The 23,580-nt window shown below is 37.3% G+C and overlaps 1 protein-coding gene across 1 annotated transcript in view; it reads right to left on the reverse strand.

The window, feature by feature from the left end:
- Nucleotides 1-3,314: 3,314 nt before the first annotated feature.
- The window catches only part of LOC145981343 (microfibril-associated glycoprotein 4-like), an 86,414-nt gene continuing 66,148 nt past the window's right edge, over nucleotides 3,315-23,580 (reverse strand). Inside the window, exons 12-13 of the mRNA XM_083114566.1 lie at nucleotides 11,844-11,965; nucleotides 3,315-6,221 (exon numbers count right to left, since the gene is read on the reverse strand). Coding sequence (XP_082970692.1) covers nucleotides 6,090-6,221; nucleotides 11,844-11,965 — 254 coding nt within the window. The 3' untranslated portion in view covers nucleotides 3,315-6,089. The remainder of the gene's footprint in view (nucleotides 6,222-11,843; nucleotides 11,966-23,580) is intronic.

Below are 23,580 nucleotides of genomic sequence, written 5' to 3' on the forward strand. Positions count from 1 at the left end.
AAAAAATTACTTTTGGATCCTGAAACTATAGCTCGACCACAAGGAAAAAACCTTCCGTCAAAAGAGTTCGCGCATCTTCCCTGCCGTTATTGGTGCTCGGGGCAGTGTTGCTAGGTCAGACTTGATAAAATCGGGAGATTGTTCCTTGGGAAACCAGAAGATCTGCTACAAAATCCGATGATCTAATAGTAGCGGATGAACGACGTTATCGGGGGCGGGGGCGGCATAGGCGTGCGCACTTGGGGCAAGGGGACGCCCGAAGATATTTTTGGGCAAGGGGGAAACAATGTATTTTTGCCAGGCAGTTAAACGAGACATATTACCCTGTAATAATGTTGCCCTCTCAGAAAACGCCACTGGAGTTTGAAATTATCACGTTCCTACATCCCTATTATAATAATGGATGTAAATTACTGTGACTGAAATCAACTCATACGTCTGAAATAATAGGTACTCTTATGTCAACATTCATTTGACAGAAGGGGAGGGGAGGTGACGACCATTCTTGCACTTTCTTCTGGACGGCCATGTCGCTATCTAATTTTGTAGAAAATTAAGTATTTTCAAGGTGATGAAAGTTTCTCTTGCAAATATCTTGTTATTAACACTCACATGCTTTATTTGTCAGTTATGCTGCCTCTATGTTGCTGCATTCAATATATATATATATATATATATATATATATATATATATATATATATATACACATACATACACACACACACACACATATACATACATGTATAAAATAATTTGCCCACGCTACGAAGTCAGTGTTCCTACCTAGTAAGGCAAGGACGTTGCACTGTGTTTGTGTCACTTCATCCATTTGATCAGTTATTCATTCATCCATATTGTCGTAGACACACAAAAGCGGCGTAAAATAACTAAAATAGAAATAGATTTTCGGGTGGGATAAAACACAACGATCTAAAAATAGTAATGTAATAGTAGTAATAAAATGATGTCCTAGCACAATGAAGTATCTTTTGCCATAATTTCACAGTTCAAATAGCACTTTTCATGGCTGAGTGAGTTCCACTCTACCTCTCCCCTCCATGTTCAAGTAAGATGAACAGAAAACGTGTTTTTGAGCAGGCCGTTGAAGGTGCCATAGCATTAGTTTATTATGGAATTATCCCGAGAAATCAATAGGTCTGGCAACACTGACGTTAGCCGCATTGAAGGCTTCTTCCCCCTGTCTTTTTTCCCACCCGCCAGCGCGATGAGATTCTGCGCAGGTCTCTTTCCTTGTGGTTCCACTATAGAAACATTATTCTATTCTAACATAAGATGGTTTAATTTTAACTTGAGCTTGTTTGAATCGTTTTGTAACTCAACGAGAAGTATCGAAAAAGAAGAAAACTGTGGCTTTTAGCACTAACTTGAGTTCCGGGACATTAACAATATAATATTTGATTAAACCAGATGACAAGAGTATCTTCTTATATTTAAAGGTTAAAACTAAAAAAAATAACTTTCAAACCGCAATTGGTATCCGATAAATGTTTATAAACACACATAAGTAACTACGAGGAAAAGTCCTTCCTGAAACAAACAAAGCCCCACTTGAAGGGTTGCTAGTCAACTGAGGGCGATACTTATTGTGTAACATCAGGTAGGTTCAAATAGAACGGACATTTTAATGTAGAATTATAAGTGTACCAAACTTACTTTCTCAATTTCAATTTTATGATTTTGGCCAGGTTTTGCATTCACTTGGACCACTATGCACTGGAAAGGGCGCACCTCACCTGTGTCGCTGTCTGGATTATTGACGCACCAGATGCTGCTCGAGCACCCACAATCATCCCATTTTGGATCGACGTTAAATCCTGACCACCATCCATTTTAAAGCGTGCTGTTCGACTAACATGTAGCATTGTGTCTATACATTCACCACGATACTTCCAGTGATTATGTGATGAAAGCAACTGCTGAGCCGTTCCTTGTTGGTTCGAGGGGTGGTGGCAATTCAGGAAGTACTCAGTGTATAAGTATGTAACTTTTCCCACATGTCGCTTTCTTCTTATTATGATCATTTCGGCTTTAGTTTCAAATGATCTTAGAATGTTGTATCTGAAATGTTAACTAAATTAATTAATTCGCCTTTGAGAGAAGTAACATGTGAAAAGTGAACTTAAACATATTGATGTTTTAATATTTGTTCCAAGTGAGTGATTTTTCAACTAAGGTACCTTCACCAAAGGTGGCCCATGTGCCAAAGGTGGCCCACCCCACGATACCTGTGTTCGTACAACATTTAGTCGGAAGATGGCAGCACTTTATTGAATGCAGTCAAAACCAAAACCCAAGCTCTTACGGTGCACAGGAGCCATTTTGCAGACGTTATTGTTTTGAGTGACACGTTTTTTCTGCCTGGTGTAAGACGGAGGTGAGTGGAAAATTAAAATTTAAACACATTAAATGCAAGGCATAGTACACACATTGCACATTGTTTGTCAGTGTATGAATATATATTTTAGACGATGATACTCAGTTATACGTATCATAGTATTTATAGTCACTGTTTGCAATAATATCATGTCATGCAACTGGCCAGAAGGTGGCCCACAATGGCGAAGTTATTAAATATAAAATTGTCAAAGCTTAACTATGTACACCTTTGGTGAAGGTATCTTACAGTAAAACTTCTCCTAACGGAAACCTTTGAATAGTGGACACCTCTAAATTACGGACATGTTTAAATTCCCCGGCAGAAATACATGGGGTTTAATGGCAATATCACTTCTCAATAACGGACATTCTTAATAACGGACGCGGACACTGAAAACTACCTCCCCAACGCAAATAAAACTTCTTAATAACGGACAGTGTGAAAGAAAACTGTCACAATTCGTGGAATTCGACACAACAATGGCCAGTATTTCGAACTAGCGCGCATTGTTTAATGTTACACCGAACGTATTTCTTTTTAAAAGTATTATTTGTGGTTATCTTGAGAAGTGTGTGTCACTTCTGCTACAATGTCGCAGAAGCGTACTGGAATATGATTATCCTATTGTGTAACATCCTACACTTTTTCTGAATAGCGGACACTTTTTAATAACGGACAGTTATTTTTTCCCCCAGGCTTGTCCGTTATTGAGAAGTTTTATTGTATTACATATTGCGAGATATGTAGTAGATACTATTACGAACAGATATTTTGAAACACTCAATACTTAATAATAAGGACAAACATAGGAATAGGAGAAAATGGATGTAGAAATTAACACGTCTTTCAATAAAATTGCAAATAATATTTAGTAATAATAAAGAAAATAATATGTTTTACAAATATAAAACAGTTATGTGTATGAAAGGAGCGTTACAACACAGAAATGCTCTTATCTGTAAATTGAACAAGAAGTATATATACAAGTAGCTCGAGATTTTATTTCAGTTTACTAAACTATTTTACTTTGGTTATCTAACTTGCTTTTATGCCTCTTGGGTTAATCGCAATGAGGAGAATGAAAGATAAACTCATGAAATGGAGATGTGACAAACATATTAATACAGGGTAAGTCAAAATGATGGACCCGATTTCAGACATTTATTCTGTGAAATATAATAAACAAATGTTATTGTGAGACATGTGCTAAGAAAGGTAAATTGTCAAAGTTTTTTTCAAACAAATCACAAGTGTTCTATGTGAGAACCTCGCGTAACACGGCACACATCAAGCCGATAGTCTATCTCCTGCCAAACCTTGTGTAGCATGTTGCGGTCAATATCAGCAATGGCTGCTGTGATGCGGGCACGCAGGTCATCCAATGTTGTTGGAATTGGTGGTACGTAAACATGATCCTTGACAAAGCCCCACATGAAGAAATCACATGGGGTCAAGTCGGGGGAACGAGGTAACCAATGAGGGAGAGGTCGATCCTCCTGAGATGCACGGCCTATCCAACGTTGTTCCAATGTCCCATTGAGATGGTCCCGAACGCTGCCATGGTAATGCGCAGCGGCACCATCCAATTGGAGAATAAAATCTGCGCTATCCTCTGCAAGCTGTGGAAGGAGCCATAGTTGCAGCATATTAAGGAAAACAAGTCCTGTCACAGTACGTTCATGGAAGAAAAAGGGCCCATAAATCTTTTCATGGGAAATGGCACAAAAGGCATTCACTTTGGGAGAATCGCGTCCTTGTTCCACAAATTCATGGGGGTTAGCAGTTCCCCATATCCTTACGTTGTGTGTCTTCACTGTAATGATGCGATCATTACTGGATCCTTTTTTATGTTATAAATTGTGTATGTATGTATGTATTCCTGTACGTTTGAGTTCTTTGCCGTTGGGGAGCGGTAAGTTTCCAGTAACGGTTTAGGTCATTAGCGGGGCCTATAAAAGGGAGGGAAGGGAACAGTCGGCCTCAGATGTTTCGGTCAATACGGCGAGGTAAAGAGGTGTCGTTTCTCTATGGGGCGAAACGAAGAATCTTTCTTGATAATATGAATAGGCGGATACTTTAACTTTCTTTCTTTCTTTTAATACACACACTTGCTCTTTTCACATTATTCCAATAGTTTATTTCATGTGGGAAACCAGGTACACAACACACATACCTTCAGCCACCTTTTTTGGTACTTAGGGTTATATATTTTTTTTACTCGTGGAGCCAGTGGCTACGCGAGTCTACACACTCTCTTCGGGAAGGGGGGACAGGGTACACCGGAAAGTAATTTTGTGAATAACGGCCAAGAATTAACTTCTGTAAATATAATATGAATAAACCTATATATATCTGAAAGGAAATGGGCGTTAAGTTGTAATTTGAAGAGGTACGTGTCTATTGCCTAAAACTAGCATCCACAGAACTTCAGGTACTGCAAGTTTTGAACCTCGGGACAAGGATTCAAAAATGTATAGTTGTGTATATTGTGTATGTTGCTGAGAATCAGCTTAAAAGCACAAAATATACCGTTACATCACTTTCCCTGAAAGGTGAAAAGTTGCTTCATCACTGTAAATTAACCTCTCAGAGAACCCATCCGTTTCCATTAATGCGAGGAAATCAGCACAGAAGGACGCGCGCAAAGCATAATCAGTGTCTTTAAGGCTTGAACTAGTTGCAAGCGGTAGGGTTTCATTTGTAAACGTTTCCGCAGAACCCGCCAGACAGTTTTTTGTGGAAGTTGAAGTTCTCTCGCTGCCCGGTAGGTGGACTTCTGTGGACTCCGCACGAAACATGTGCGCACTCGTTCCACTGTCTCTTCCCCAGTCGACGGACGGCCAGTCGATTTTCGTTTACAGATGCAGCCCGAATCTCTGAAATTTTCATGCCACTTACGAATGGCCTTCCAGTATGTGGTTCTCTCCGATATTTGGTACAGAAATGCCGTTGCACACTAATCACAGACTCGTTCACATGATAATCAAGCACACAGAAAGATCTCTGTTTTTCAGTCAACGCCATTTTCCTGCTTGCTGCTGACTCCTAGCGGTAGAAAGTCGAAACACTGCGTGGAAACTAAACTTTGAAAGATAACCTTTCGAAGCGCATGTATCACAATAACAAATGTTTATTAGATTTCACAGAATAAATTTCTGTAATCGGGTCCATCATTTTGACTTACCCTGTACACCTTGACCAGGTATCCAACCTGAGAGTTCTGATGACCATTACAATGGTCATCAGAACATATTTTACAATGACCATTCTGCATCGGAGGTCCGTTTCCAAGAGCACCAACTTTTGAAACACTTGAGTTATAAGTTCACAAAAAATATCATAAATTCTCCCTTCCATGTATCATAATTTTAATGCACACTGATAATACGTATATTCTAACTTTTGAAAAAATATATGTTATTTACTTATTTCAAGAGGTACTCCTCACCAAATCTTAATAACAAATATACACTAATAATAATAATAATAACTCTATAAGTTATTTGCTGGGCTCGGGTTCCACTGACCCACTGTCAGATTCTATACAAAATGGAGCATATAATAGTATTGCATTCAAACCTATTCAAAGATAAAATTACATTTCTAATGACATAACATGTAACATTATACTTGATATAAAAGTCCACAATTTGGAGTTGTTCATATTTTATCCTGCCTCAAGCGCATGCTTTATATCCTCTTGGGACGTATTTTTACTTCGGAACTCTTCAGAGAATAGCTGTATCCACGGAAGCCATGCCAATGGATTCCTTTGCTGCCCTGACTATGATGCCCTACAAGGTATTTCCCATTTAGATTTATCTGCAATAAAAAGACCTTTTTGAGAGAAGCATTGAGATTTTATTACTATTATTAGTAAATAATATGTCAAATGATAATACAATTCACGACGAAATTAATTCCGGTAATTCATGTTGAGATTTTATTCATAAAGCGTTATCTCTCCTTTAATATTAAAACATCTAAAATAATAATTAGAAAATATACAAAAACAGTAACTTTGAATGAAATATTACACCGATATGAATTAGGCTTCTTACTATTTGAACCTAAAAACAGATGAATAAATAATGTTTAGGGAAGGTATGGTACCTGAAAGTAAGGTACCTGAACCCAATATGGCCTAGTACCCAATATGGCTTATTTGCTGGTTTCAAGAACTTACAAGGTTAATTCAACAGATGGCGTTATTATGTCACTTAGACTGTCCGAATGGCATGAATGAACCTGTTTGTTGTATCTATAGTCCTGCAACTTGAAAACAAAAAAGCGAAATAGCTGGTCATCGTGATTGTGTTCTATGTGATCTGATATTGCATTTGGAAGTTATTACTTACTTACTGCATCCTCCAAGTGATAGGTGTTCATATCTAAAGTCCATATTATAGTAGCTCATCATTTATACGTTACAACAATGTACTTAGATTAGCCTTTAATCTAAAGTTATCTTTATAACGAAGAAAAACAACATTGTGTAAGGAAGACTCAATATGGCCTACACAGGAATATATAGTAAAAACATGCTCAAATGTGACATTTTTTACTTTTATGTTCACGTAGAGTGTCTGGTAGTCACTAAGGATGATGAACGGGGCCTCCCCGATGGTAGCGTCATTGCCTTGTAATCAAGGGGTCACGGGTTCGAACCCGGTGGAGGCACATAGTGGTTCGGATCTCACATTAAACTGTAGGTCCAGTCACGATTAGCCTTACTGTGCATAAAGTGGATTTCAAACACCAAACCAATCAATCAATCAAGGATGATGAAGAACTTTCATTTGCCCAAACTGTGATGTGTAATCCATGGTCTTCTAGTGATAAGTTATGACACATCAGTTCCTTGTTTATTGGTTTCTAAACGATACTATTTTTTTGTGAAATCTCATTATGTCGATAAGTAATAAAATGTAAATATATATCAATATACTTATAAAAATAACATTGTGGTACTTCCTTTACATTTTCTGTTGCATTTTTCTGTGTGAAAGAACAAAATATATTACTAGTCCATATGTACCCAATATGGCCTAAACGGAACTTTTTAATAAACTCTTCCCTGCAGGCAAGTTATTATTTGGAACTGATTCCAGTTTTCAGTAAACGGCCAGAAGTGTTCCCTCTTTTGAATCTTGCGACTAGTTTTACCTTTCTGACTTTGTACACCTTTAGAAACAATCGTAAACTGCAGGTAGGTCATATTGGGTTCAGCTTGTCTTACGAATGGGAACGGAGTGAAATTTAGCGGATCCTTGTTGAGAACACTGGCGTACGTAGGATATTTTTCGGGAGAGTAGGAAATATATAAGTGGAAAGTGCATGGGGGCGGCAAACACAATAAAATATTTTGGACGTTTAGAACTTTCTTATGGTAATCGAGGGTCATTTTCTACTGCTCTGGTTTTGCAGAGTTCTCCACTGCTTTTATTTGCAAAAGCTGATTTTCTCAAAATTTCGAAGGGGGCTGTAACACCATCAACCCCAGTGGCGTGCATAGAAGGTAAGCTACAGAAGCACTGCTTCGGCATGAAATTCGAATTTTTAATAATTCCCAGGATACTTAGGCTCCCCGAAAGTGTCGAAAGGTATTTTTGCGGAGCCTGTGAGAGACTAAAATTCCGCATAGCAGTGGCGTGCGGTGTTTTTATCAAGGCACGCCTGCCCATTGATTTACTATTGTTTATTTAAAAAATATACGTGGGTTAAGTCATAAGTGATGGCAACTATTTATCTTTTTTCGCGAGCAGGGGACAATACGAAAAATCTAGGATATACGTTTGAAAGTGTATGGAATGTACTTTCGAAAGAAGGCACCAGATGGTGTATGCGAACAACGGTGGGGTAGTAAGCACGCACCCAAGTTCAGTCGGTGAGTGACTGCGTTCGAAAATGGAGGTCATGAAGCAGGAGCAACGTTCGTACGCTAAAATAGCAGTTCTCCGCGGCAGAAATGCACGGGAAGCTCTGGGTGTGAATGCCATGCCCTATCGAACAGTGGCGAGGTGGTTGGAGGCCTTCATAGCAGAGTGTCAACTGCCGATCTGCATCATAATAAAACACTGTTGTCCAATATCCTGTGCTCTGTCTCTTCCCTACGAGAGTCTCCTGCATCCAGACTTCATCTGGTGGCTTCATTCAAAGGTACATTCCATACACTTTCAAACGTACATCTTAGATTTTTCGTATTGTCCCCTCTTAGCGAGAAAAAAAATAGTTGCCATGACTTATGGCTTAACCCTCGTATATTCAGTGCTTCAACTATCTAAATGGTCACCGCACGCCACTGATCAACCCCCAGAAACACTTCCTTCAAAAAAAAATATCAATTAAATTTGAACCCAGCATATTAATAACATACGAGGTCAGACAATAAAGTAATGAGAAAGATTTTATATTGTGAAAAGGAAACAAAATAATTGAACATTGCTTGTTTATTACTAAAAGTACATCCCTCCTGCATCAATACAGCAATTGGCACGGTTGGCCAACGATCGACACGACATCTGCAAGTCTTCATGTGGTATGCCTTGAAGATTGTACGTCACAACCTGTTGACTGGTCTTGTGCTCATCAAAAGTGCGTAATTTCAGCAGCAGCTTCACTTTCGGGAACGGGAAATAATCACAGGGGGATAAATCTGTGGAGTAAAGACGATGATTCAACAAACTTGTTTTTGGACTAGGAATGTATAGACAGCCACTGCTCTGTGGGACCGTGCATTATCGTGGAGCAGGAACCAACTGCCTGGTTCAGGATACTGAGGTCTGATACGGTCAGTTAGTTCTCTTCCATAATCAATCCGAGCACTACGATAGTAACAAACAATTACACTTTCACCCTATGGAACAATTTCATGATGAATAATGTCTTTGCTATTATTAAAAAAACACAACATTGTCTTCACCCTTGGCTTTTCGAACTGCATTTTCTTGCCTCTTGGTAAATTTAGTGACTTCCATTCAGCGATTTGTTAGTTCGTACAAGGACCGTAGTAAAATGCTCTGTTTTGTCCTCCACAACAATAGAATTCAAGAAATGTTTATTCCAGCAAGCAGTTTTCAGAATGTCCTTCATGAAACTTGATGTTCACTCGCTGCTCCATAGCTATTACGTGACGACACCCTTGCACCTCCTTCACGACATGGCGGCATAATTCCCAGCATGCCTATCGCAAGTTCATGAGGTGTTGCCAGGTTGTGGATTATGGACCACACTACATCAGGAACGCGTTACTTCAGAGATAGAATGCACATGTGGGACAATATAAAATCATTCTCATTACTTAATTGTTGGTCCTCGTATACTAGTGATTCATGAAAGTCTGTGTAAATTTAACATTATTAGGTAATCTTTAATAATAAAACGTATTTTAATGTGGAAAAAGTGTAAATTCGAGAGGCGAGCGTAAGCTGTTCCCAAAGTGGCCCGCCATGGGTTACCTTAGGAACTCGCCTGCGGACTAGGTTTTTCAACAAAAATTTGTATCGTTCCTTTGACACAAAAACATTTTTACAATGTAACTAAGTTATCAAAAAGAGAATTAAACGAGCTTTCAAAATATGTATAAAATATTAACATTCGTTAATTTCAAGGACGTACACACACATATTTCTTACTTACCTTAAACTAACAACGACAACCAATCTGCTCGATCCCTGACACAATAACTTACATAAAATGGCTGCTGGCAGCCCGAGACAGTTCGTTTTTTGCAAAGTCCACCAGAGGAGGACTGGGTATTGATGTAGTGCCATTTGTTAACTTTGTTAAATAATAATATGATTTTCGTGAAGTAGGCCACCTTGGGAACTATGGCCACCTTTGGCTTACCTACCTTATCATATTTAAATAGCGTACAGTGGTAATTAATTATTGTATAATAATTTGTAATACACTCAGAAATTTATCTTCAGGGATTCTATTCGCCACTTTTTTCGCCTTTAGATGGTGACTGCTGATAAGGAATGAGCCCCCCCCCCCGAAACAAAATCCTGGCTGCCGGCATGGAACAAGCAACGGTAGTACCCATTTTAAGGAAAATAGGAGAGGAAAGACCATGAACATTACATTTAGGAATTCTGTAGAGAGTATGGAGGACAAGTATATATACAGGGTGATTCAAAAGTCTCTTGATTTTTTACCTTTATCGCTAATGAATGGTGTTCAGGATGGAAAAATAGACCCTGTTGTTTTCCGTCAAGATGGTGCAACACCAATTTCGCAAGAATCGTTCGGGACTACCTCACTGACTCCTTCCCCGATAGGTGGATCGGACGTGGCTCACCCAGACTTTGGGCGGCTCGCTCTCCACACCTGACTTCCCTAGACGTTCTTACCTGGGTTTTCAATTAGTCTAAGGTGTAACTAGTAAAGATCAACACCGTAGAGCAACTGATACAGCGAATAGTTGCAGCAACAGAGGAGATCACGCCAGCTATATTGGAGCATGTGTTCCGGTCTACCCAAGAGAGGTGGGTGCTATGCCTAGACTTACAGGGCCACCATATTGAAATGTACTGAGTTTGTCTTCAATTCTATAGTACTTTTCAGCATACTGTCAATTTTGTCAATAAAGTGCTTTTTGATTAAACTATCAAGAGACTTTTGAATCACCCTGTATTGGATTGGAAATAGTCCGGTTAACAGCACATCCGGGACGGTAGCTTCTTAACAGCCCAATGTCCAGCGCAAGTTGTCTTTTTCCATTACAGAGTTGTAAACTCTCGTTTTGAAAGTGGAAGAAGTTTACGTTTGAACTTTATTATTGTGCTGAATCTCTGTTTTGGTGCCGTATTTGGGTGTGACTAACATTAACACATAACTCAATACGTGAAGTTGACGTAAGAAGCAATTGTGATGCACTTTGTGTCTTCTCCGTGGAATTGTGCGTTTTATTGGAGGAAATGATAGGAAAAATCCGATAAAAATTTTTTATCACTTCAAAACCTTTTCTAATTTATTTGCATAATTTACGTGCCCATTATGCTACAGGAAAATGTTGTCTTCATCTGTTGGCAAAATTGCGACCTGCTAGTGTTGCCAGCTAAGGAGTTATGCCCCTAAAGTCGCACCATTTCACTTAACCCATGTAATCGTCAGTACCAAACCCTTCAAATGTTTCATATTACCCACGTATGCCTCACATGACAGACGAAATCTAATTACGACCCTTCGATAATTAGATGTGTTTCTCGTCCAGAAGTGACATTCTGGAAGGAGAAAAAAGTGGCTTCCTAACATTGATTAATTCATGGAATTTCCTGTATTCTGTATTGAGTAAACTGATGATGTTATACATGAAAATGAGGCTTTAAATGCAGAAAACCCGTTGTACGGTTTTCATGTTATAATCGATGAAAGTTTGTGTTGCACGACTTTTGAAACACTCCGTACATATTGAGAGGGTTGAAAATCAACGAAACTTACCATTCCACATTTGTTGTACCACCAAGCGCCAGCCTGTTTAACTGCACAGTTTTCTTTAGACTTGTCGTGATCGCGATCAGGTGTTGAGAATTCCATGTTGTTGCCAGTCCATAAACAATTGCCTGAGAGAAAAGAATAAACATTTTTGAATGTTTGTCCTTAATATATTAGGCTTTTGATAACTGTTGAAGCAATTCTGTGATAAGATTGCTTGCTTTTTTATAATAAGTAGAGTATTTATCAACAATTATATTCCTCTCAGACTGGTAGTGGGGGCGATTAGGGTGTAAGGGGGGCACTTGCCCCCACTTTTGCCCCGCACTATTGACTCTTTATGGTAAGCCTTGTCCTTACACATCTTTCATTCAATTTCATGGTCAATTTCATTAAAATAATATTACTATTCTTAACATAAATTCTTATCAATTTGTTTCGTAAAAATTCACGTGTGGCCACAATCAAGATTCCTCAGGGTTACAGCTAAGCGCGAACTAGCAACTCTACGAAACGGTTCTGCAAGGAAGCACAAATGCTTCGTGAAGAAAGTATTGCTAACTTAAAAGCTTCAAAACATGCCGCCTGTGTTGTTTCAATATCAACAATCACAATAACACTTGTGTCAAGAAAGAGGCATTCCCATGGCTGCAAAACATTTGGATGCTTTACTGCTCCTAGTGGAAACATGAACGTCAACAATTGACACAGAACAAATACATTACCCCTCGGCTGCAAAGAAACTGACTATTTTAGCTCAACTATCGGGTCGGAACCGAAAATATCGTTTAAAAAGGGAGGGGAGGGGGTGTACAATACTTTCCTCAGGAAATCAAACACAACCGTGATGTCTGGTCTTATCGTATTCAGAGGTTTGTAGCCCGTCTCATTGATGACGTTATGAAAATTCTTCAAAACCTTAACCTCAAAAAAGGTCCAGATTTCAATTAAATAAGTAATCGCATACTATATCTACTCGCCCCGTGGATTGTCGAACCTCTCACAGATATAATTAATTCATCCTTAGAAAGCGGAATCTTTCCTAACACTTGGAAACACGCAATTGTCACACCTATATTTAAAGGGGGGTCCCCGACGCAAGTTAATAATTATCGCCCCATATCAATAACTTCCTCATTAAGCAGGATTCTTGAAAAGGTAATAGACAAGCAATTAGAACAATACTTACATTCTAACAATCTACTGACAGACAGACAGTTTGCTTTTAGAAAAAATCGCTCGACAGAATTACTCGTGCATCAACTGTTACATAACTGGCGAAATATATTAGATCGTAAAGGAAAGCAATACATTGGCATTATTTCTCTAGACATCAGTAAAGCATTCGACAGTGTTCAACCAAATTTATTAATACAGAAATTACATCAGCAATTTAATTTCTCTGCCCTTGAATGCAACTGGATCGAAAGTTATTTATGGAATAGGAGTATCGACGCAAAAGTAGGCAACTCGATTTCAAACAGTTTAAATGTATCTCTCGGTGTACCACAGGGATCTATTCTATGTCCTAAACTGTTTAACATGTTTGTGAATGACATCGCAGACAGGGAATTTGGGTTTGAATTATATTTGTATGCAGATGACTGTCTCCTGTACTGCGCGTCGAGCAAATTAGAAAAAGTAATTGCAAATATTGAGAATTATATGCCCGAAGTTCTTGAGTGGTATCAATCTAACATGTTGAAAGTGAACGAGTCTAAGACGCAAGTATTAATACTATCCAGTGAAAACAATAACAATACGATAATTCACAAGATTAAAATAGGAAATTCCAATATAAAACCATGTGAATCTCTAAAATATCTCGGTGAGTTTATCCTTTTCACAACATGTAAAAAAATGTGCGCCCGCGCAGCACTTAGCATCAAGCAGTTTCAATTTGTCAGCAAAATATGTACACCTTGCCCACAAATTAGCGTTCAACAAAGTATTTATTAGGCCTTTACTTGAATACTGTTCCTCTGTATTTTATGGTATCATAAAGTACATGTACTGCAAGTTTTCTCGCTGTCGCTGTAGAGAACCAAAAAATGCAACTTTGCAAAACTTTGAATATCTGATGTCAGCAAATTCCTTTCTCCGCGCTGAAGCTCTCCCGAGTACTTTGAGCACGTTAGAAGCTCAGAAAGATTTAGCATGGAAACGACAATGAAAACTTTAGACTCTGCATATTTTTTTGAACCAGTGGCGTTCGCTCATTAAATTTTCTTGGGACCAGTTTAGTTAAGGTTATAGCCATCAGAATTTGATTTTCACGATAGAATTTCATGTCAACAATGTTAGGGATGTTTTGTTCTACATAGATAAATTTTGCCATAAAACGTCGCATTTATGCACTTAAGATTAATCACGACCAATAATTTTAACAATGGAACGACAAGAATTTTTTTTGAGTTGTTCTCGCAAAATTTTCCCGTTTATTATAAGGATAGTTAGGCTATAGTAATTAAAGTTTTTTGAGAAATCGACTTGCATTTGATTAAAATCAGGATATAGCCAAACGAAATTTAGATAGAAATCAGGGAAATTTTTACAAAAGGGCAATTTTAGCATTTTATGCACATAGATTAATCAAATTGTCAGCAACATGCCCGGGCTAAGCCTCGGTGATAAGCACAGGCATGTGCAACAAAAGTCGCCACGGCACCGTTAGCCTTTCCAAATCTTAACAGAGTGGTTTACCACAAATGTTATAATTTGAGAATTTATTATTTTTATTAATATTTATTATTAGGAAATTTAGCTCACTTACCCAATTTGTACCTTATTCGACGATGCAGCGATAAATTCATTACTTCTTACTGATTAACTTCGTGTTAATTTTAGTACAGTAGGTAATAATTTGTAATTTGTATTCATATTTTAATATATTGCATAATTATTCTCGATCTATTTTTGTTTGCACAAACCTAAGGGATTGACACACCATTCTTATATGAATCAAGTATATTTTTTCCGCGGCGGGTCTGTCTATAAGACCAAGTGATTTGAAGTATACGGCGGACTCGAGAAGTTTTGAGTGGTTAAATTTCTTTTGTTTAAAGAAAATTTGGAATTGAGAAAGTTTTTTATTATCCTTATTGTGTTTAAAATTTGAATTTCACTTTTTTAATTCCCTGATGCTATATTTGTTACCGCCTGGAGTTTCAACGAAAGTCAGAAGTAGCATTTACTGAATTTGTTACCACGGCAAATTGTATCGGCCTATCATTTATTAGGAGGTCATTAGAGGCTTGCCAAAGCAACCTCTTAGGACACTAATAGCTTGCTTTGCGCAACTCATATATTATATATATATTTTTAAGGGTTCACAACTTAATAATTTTTTAAAAAATTTAAACAGAATTCAGAGCATGCTTGCAAGACTTACTTTTGTTTAATAATTTTAAATTTTGTACTTTTGAAGTGAAATCTATTACTGACAATAAATTATTTCAGTTTATCAAAACACGTAATGGTATTTTAATATCAGGCACAGGTCAATTTATTGTCATTCAGAATTTGAATAATAATTTGAACACCCACAGATCAATTCAGATTAACGAGGGGTAATCTATATTTTTTAATTATCAGGATTTTTCTCATATTATTGTGGATCAACAAATTTTACATACCAGAATTTTAGCTTTTGAACAGGTAAAAATGAAGGAAGTTGAATTACCACTTAATATTCCCAAGAATTTATCTGACTTCACTATTCCACAATGGACTCCGCTTGAACTTACATTAAGGCAACTTAATCAATCTGTTAGTAAGGGCATTTCATTTCAGGAATTAGTTTTAAACCCTTTGCCCATGTCTATATTAGTTTTTATTATTTGGAATTTGTTGTTAACCACAACACTTGCTTATTATTTTTATAAGCACCGTCAACTTGCAAGACAGGTTCATTCAGAGCAGCACAGTAATAATTTATAATCTAAGGCAACACATTAATCATGGACAATTAATATTTTAGTTACGGTTGTATATTTTATTTAAATTTTCCTTATTTATTTTCAAAGAGTTATGGCAGTTATTTAATCAATTTATTTTAATCATATTTTATCTTGATGAGGCAATTTAATTTAACTTAATTTTAAGAAAAGACAATGGAATGAGTCTGGTTTTGTGTGCATACAGGAATCAAAAACACCTATCCTACGCAGTTTCCTTTCATTATTATAATTTTCCTCTTATTTAACCTAACCTGTCTATACGGAACGACGTGGACGAGCAATGCCTACACCAATCATGGGCATTTTTATGAAGGACCTCCGCAGAAGCAGTCAACTACCATGCGGAGAGACTCGTCACCAACAATTTGAAGGAGGCATGCAGACATTTTTTACTACAAAAGGACTACATTTTTACCAGGGAAGACTGTATTCAACCATGAATTTCCCAGTTCAGTGGATTACAGACTATCAACCACACTTAGTGAAGGAACCAGATAACATTTTCCTCCACACTGTTTGCAGTTGGGACACCATTTTTTCCCACCTCCCAAGTTCTACGGGTAATTTATTACGCCTTTTACATTGCCCCAAACTAAGTCAAGAAGACAAGCAATACAAAAGAAGAAGAGAAGCAGAGAGAACATATATTCTACAAGCAGCAGTTTTTGTTACAACAATAATTGCAGAGTTGTTGTTCAAATTGTGCTGCAGTGATTCCCCACACATACACATGCAAGCCCATACCATGTGTATTTATGTGGATATTTAACATGCATTAAGGGAAAGAATACTTTTCCATAGCCATTCTTCACATGTTCAGTTCCGTACCATGCATGCTAGCCAGTTTTAACATGCATTATAGTTCACTTCATACTACAAGGAGGCGACAAGCGCCAGTTGTGCCAATTAACCAGCGCTAGCAACAAATAGTGTATTTTTTTTTTTAAAAAAAAAAAAGAAGAAATTTTCACAATGGATAACCAAACGAATATGCAAGTAAAAGCATACTGAGCACTTTCGAACATTTCAGGAAGTATGCTTTAGTATGCCAATGTTTATTCCAAGCAGTTACTTTTTGTTTCACCAGCATGGAACATAGTAAGCAATACATTTGTACACAGGACATTTTCTGATGTTTACATTCAGAGCAGACAGTTGGTGGACACTTGCAAGATATTTTTTTCTTTGTGCAGTTTCAGTATTTACAAGGCTATATAAATACAAAGCTATATATACTACAGTGTACATAATAACATAGTCAAGGAATCGAACGTTATATTTAGGGTTTTTTGCCTGCAACAGTTTTATTATTCAGTGTGAATAATTATGTGCATCGAATATTTTATAATCATACATAGGAATAAACAAGACAGCCATTGAAAGTTCATATATTTGAAGAGGTTTTATTTGGCTTGCAACGAAGGGAAGATTTGATATAAACAGTGCATACCAATATTTTCCTTTCGTTTGGTCATAAGTGAAGTGGCTATACATTCAGCAAAACGTATTACATTTTGGTGTACCCAGGCTTTTCTACATGCTTATTTACGATTTTACTTACATATGTGACAATCCACGCTTTCGTGTACTTACTTATAAACCTTTTCAGTTATTGTAGTTCATTTGAAGGGTCCACATCGGGCTCAATTCCACAGAAACATTGTGAACTATGGTTTTCCTTGTGAAAACACTTCAGCCATTTGCAAGGAGGTTTGTTTACATGCTGGAAGTAAAGCATTGCCATCGCTCTGGCGATAGACACAGACTAACGACCGAGCGCTCATGACCCGTAGGAATGAGCAATTCTACATCAAAACACTTACTACGCACAAATTCTGTTACATCGCAAGTTATATAATTTAATGACATGAACTTTTGTGATTACTAGTCATATAATGATACATAATATTGTTTTTAAATCATATCGACGTGCGTACTTGTTATTATAAATTGTAATGTTTTAGGGAATGGAATTTTTTTTGGGGTTAGGAAAACAAGAGAAAGCTATGTTTTGTTGTTTTTATATTTTGTATGTTTGTTTTTCTTAGAAAATACATGGAATTGGCGAACCTGGGTCATGTCAAGCTTTGCGATTTGACTTTTAAATTTTCAACATGGAAAATTTTCTCCACGGCGGTAGAACGTATCAATCCCTAAGATTATATGTTTATTTTATTAAGTCTCTCTGAATGCTTCACGTTGACCAGGGCATTCACTTGTTTTTCTCAGTTGTCTCTGCCTCTGAGGCATGTAATCAATGCAATGTGTTGTGCTATGCAAACCTCCTGAGCATTCAGGAAACAAGTAGTTTCTTCTGGTTATGGAGTCAGCGGTTTGCATAGTGGCAATTAAAAACACGATTCGGTATAGAGGAAGAGCTCGATGGCCTAGTGATATAGAGGTGAGACAAGCTGAGAGGGGACTGACTTTGGATTGGAGTTGAGAACGGGGAAGAAGTTAGGAGAGCAGTAGGGCAGAAGTGAGACGACGCTCTGGTCGACAAACTGAGAAGCCAACAGAGGACTTCGTATATTCTATTCATCTTAATTCATCAGATAGACAGGTAATTATCCTAACACCCAGCCATGATTCAGGTTCAAAAGTTCACAAAACCCATCGAGTGACCATTGTCTTTTCTGCAGTTTAGTTCCTTAATTTATTTTGTACCTTTCGTATTGCAAAGCGTTAACTCGTCATGCCAAATACGAGTGCTCTCATCAGAGGCTGAATGATGAGTATTTTACATCACCCAGCAATTAATTGCACAATGACTGGTTCAGATCTCATCATTCTTTAGAATTATACGGTATTAATAGAAATAACACCACGAAACTAGAGAAAATGCAAAATTGGGCTATTCGTAGCATAAGAAATACGGCACACACGACCTCACGTGCAAGCAAAGATGAGCTCCAATTACCCACGCTGGAATACAGACGAAACTATGCATTTATACTAAAAAATCACCAGGCAATTAACACGCACCACCACTTATTAAAGGACAAAGTAATGATATCTAGTAACATACATTATCCCAATCTGCGATCGAACAACACCAACAGTATCCGAGTACCAAAATGTAACAAGGCAAGATACGGATCAAAAACCCTGTCATCTCTGGCAACTAAAGCGTGGAATCAACTGCCTGTAAATTGCAGAAAGGAGAGAAATTTGGCCAAATTTAAACAAGAGATTAGGACATTATTCTATGAATACTGACACTGTGCCTCATCTACCTCATTGCCTTCTTCATATAACGTAGCTGCAAAAGTGTTTATTTTATTCTTATTTCTTATATTTTTCAATTATATAAATATAAAATATTCCATTTTATGTATACTTGTAAACAAATAGCATAACTGTATATTGATTCATGTAGGGCAAAAAGCTGTTTTTGTAGTTCAGAATCAATGTAAAGAAAATTGTAAGCTTAATTGTAACCCTACTTTAATAATAATAATAATAACAACAACAATAATGCTCCCTGCGGTACATCATTTCGTGTCACAGTATTCGGAATTTTTTTCTTGTGACATAGATCACTCCTCGTTTGTACAAAATTTTAAGAACTTTGTGTTCGGTTTTTACTGTAGTTGTGAATGTGACAGTGTTTTCTGTGACAGTGTATTCACTCATTCGCTTGTTATAGTTTCGAGTGAGAAGAATAATGAAAGGTGCAGGCAAATCGATACTGGATTTATTTAGCAGAAAGAAGGAAGAAAGTATTGAATATGAAAACTCTGCCCCTACATCAGAAAGTACTTCTGTAGCTAGTATTTCCACCAATATAGACGTGCCTGACTGTTCATCTAGTTCATTTTGTGAAAGTAAAAGGAAGGTCAGCAAATCTGGTGAAGTTTTACAGTACTCAAACGTAAACCAGTGTCAGTCAAACCTCCACGGACGAGATCCACTTCGTGGCAAAGATGCTTCCCTAGAATATTTCAAAGAAGGACCATTCCAACCTACCCTGGCTCCATTCCCAGAGACTAAAGGAAGAAGATTTAGAAGTGCATGGTATTCACAATTTAAGTGGCTTGAATATAGTGTGTCTGACGACAAAACCTTTTGTTTTCCACGTCGATTATTTGTCAGTACTGGTAGATGAAACATTTATTAGCATGGAGTTTAAGAACTGGAAAGAGGCAACTCAACGTTTACAAGAACATGAGCGTACTTCTTCTCATCTGAGCGCTTTGCAACGTTTGCTAGAAGGTTTAAAGTGTAAATAAACTGTAGCAGTAAAGGTTTCTTCCTACCACAAAGAAGAAGTGGAGAAAAACCGTAAGTACCTCAAGATCCTGTTTGAAACATTACTTTTTCTTCGTAGACAAGGATTATCATTACGAGGCCACAGGGAAGAAGAATTATCAGATAATCGGGGTAACTTTGTAGAATTATTGAAACTGAGGTCATCAGATAATTCACTTCTGAAAAAAATGTTTTTAGAGCGAGAAAAGTACTTTAATTATGTTATCACGATGTACAAAGTGAGATGTTGGAAATGTTAGCCAGTCAAATAAAGAGCGACATAATTGGAAGTGTTCAGAAAAGCAAGCACTTCTCCGTAATATTGGATGAAACTCCAGATATAGCAAATCATGAACAATTAACTATCGTACTGAGATATGTAATAGATGATTTTAAAATCGAAGAAAGATTTCTAGGTTTTTATAAGACAGATCTTACAGATGGAGAGTCATTGTATCTCCAGCTACTGTTTGTGTTGAACGAAGTAGGTTTAGATCCCTCTAATATACGTAGCAGCTCAATGCTATGATGGGACCAGGAATATGTTAGGAATATATAAAGGTGTGCCAGCAAGATTAAAAGAAAATAATCCTCATGCAATCTATGTGCACTGTTACATGCATTCGTTAAATCTTGCTCTTGTGGAATTATCGAAAATATTTTCTTGGTTCGGAATGTTTTCTGTACTGTTCAGCAATTTTATTGCTTCATTGAAGCATCACCGAAGCACCATGCAAAGTGAAAGTAATACAATAGAATCTAGAACCAACTTGTCTGTTAAGTCACTGAGTGACACTAGATTCAGCAGTAGATATGAAAATTTGCGAGCTGTTGAACAGCATTTGCCACAAATAATGCAGACACTGGAAGAAATTAAAGCGAATGATCCAAAGGTTGGTAGTGAGGCTCATGGGTTGACCTTGTGTATAAAGAAGTTTGAATTTGTATTTGGACCGAAAATGATGAAACAAATATTTGAAAAGACTAACATTCTTTCAAAATGCACTCAGCAAAGGAAAAAATAGCGACACCTGCTGGAATATGGTTTTCACAAGATGCATTAACCAACACACCCAGTTATTTTCTGTTTTCATTATTTTTTTTATGTTTCAATTCAAGAGGCTCCCTCTGGTGCTACTCTGTTGCATGGAGGCCGACGAGTGCTTCGTGCGATGCGAACTTCCCGCCTGAATAATGCACCTCAACAGCAACAGAGTAGTACCAGAGGGAGCCTCTTGCATTGAAACATAAAACAATATATGAAAATAGAAAAGAACTGGGGGTTTTGGAAAAATGTCATCGTTTTCGCAAAACCACCTCCCGTTTCTTCTGCGATGATAGGAGGGAGTGAGAGAGGCATCACATGACGAGAGGTTTTCCATCGAACGAACACGACCGACGATGCCTCCTGCCTCTATCACTCCCTCATATCCGCTCCCTTGCAACGCTTCATTCCAGAACGTTCCTTCACAAATACGGCTGGTGGACAAGTCCTGCTTTTCTTATTGTTTTAATTCACTTCATAATCTTGTGAAAACCATATCCGAGCAAGTGTCACTATCTTTTCTTTACAGAGTGTACATTCAAAATCACTATATTTAAATCCTCAAAGTTGTAGATGTTGCCATCTCAGGCGAATATATTTTGTGAAAATCGTGGATTTGAAGAACCAGTCATTCCACGTAAGCGCAAAGTTCCACAGAAATTTAGTGGAGGAGATGTTCATCCAGCTGTTAATTCACCTCGTCACCTCTTATTAAAAGCAGCATACTACCCATTTCGTGACAGTATAGTTGAAAACATCAAGTCGCGCTTCGACAAAAATCAACTAACACTGCTATGCCACATGGAAACTGCACTGACTGCTTAATTTCAACCTGACTCTGTCAATAACGAAGAGTACAAAGAAGCATGTTCTGTTGTTGAGAAAGTCTATGAGATTGAACGTGACAGCTTATCTGCAGAAGTTGATGTATTTTCTAGGAAATAAAGACTAAACTCTAATCGAAGCAAATAAATTTCCAGATTAGTGTTGGAGTTTAAATCTGAAAAATATCATTATCAACTTGTATACCCAAATAATGTGAAACTTTTGAAATTGTTTTTAACAGTTCCCGTGACTACAGCTTCAGCAGAACGATCTTTCAGTGTCCTCAAAAGGGTAAAAATCTATTTAAGGAACACAACAAAACAAGAACGTTTAACACACCTGGCATTGCTAGTCATTGACAAAACACAAGCAAACTTAGATGAATATGAAGAAATGTACGCTAGAAGGAAACAAAGGCACTTATCATTGTTTTAAGTCTCACTCTTTACTCTTCAGACTTTTAAGTTTCATTTTATTTTAACAATTCCATTTGTAATTTGAAGTAAAATATTGGTAACCTGTTTTGCTAACATTCAATATTTCCACTTAATAATGTACCACGTTTATAAATTTTAGCATTGGGGGCATTAAATACTACATGTAACAAACTGTTATAGCTAATTATTTCCCTGTACATTTTGTATGAAACTAAGAACAGATAGTTATTACAGAATATCCATTGCTCTTGTATTAAATTAACAATAAACAGAATCTTACCTTAACAATCCAAAACTCTAATTTATCCAGATCGGTTTCGATAAGTAAAGATTTTTTTATCAGTACGCTTATGCTTATTGAGGATGGTCCTGAGATGTTATGTAAGTGTAGTGTCTACAGTAGCTATTTAGTGTGGTATTCCAGGTTATTAAATTTATGGGTTGTTAATGTAAGACCATGTTTATTAATTTATTAAAAAATGAAATAGAACAAAATACGTAATTGAATTGTAATTTGATTTCTGTACTTATCACTAATGACTAGTCCGCCAGAGTAGAAGATACATGGCGAGATGTATAGTTCAGATATTTGAGCAGACTTCCCCCTTTCTTTATAATCCTTGCCCCCCCCCCCCAGTTTTGGCACCCAATTGCCGCCACTGGGAAGAAACAATAGAGTTACATTTTAGCACCCTATATATATGCAAATCATCCAAGTTTTGTGGGTATCATGTACTTGTATCTATGTAACGTTTTGGACAACATGTTTCCTTAAAAGTTAGTGCTTGTTAAAATCGTGGCAATAACAGGAATTCACAATTTACTTCATGATTCAAATGAAGGCATTCTGGCTGTTATGTTTCCCAACGATGTAAATGTAGTTGTTAACATTTCCAACAATCATTTCTGCGAATCGTATACTATTATAATAATAACAACAAATAATATTATTAAGAATCCGAAAAAGTAAAACCATAGTAACAAGTGTCCCAGATTAAATAATAACGTCGGATAAAAAATAAAACGAAACGCAGAATGAACTTACTTTTTTAAGAATCTTGTAAGCAAACCTTAAAATGGCTTAAGGCCGAATCACACGGAACTGGAAATCCAGTAGGAATGCCCTACTTGGTGCTGAACTGGTTACCTGGGTGGAAATCATGGCCGCCCGGCTGTCTACATGAGTGGTTTTGAGGAATATGCCATGTTCTAATTGCAACCGGCTT

This window comes from Lepisma saccharinum, chromosome 29 (genome assembly GCF_977018435.1).
Source record: "Lepisma saccharinum chromosome 29, izLepSacc3.1, whole genome shotgun sequence".
In the NCBI taxonomy this organism is placed as follows: Eukaryota; Metazoa; Arthropoda; class Insecta; order Zygentoma; family Lepismatidae; genus Lepisma; species Lepisma saccharinum.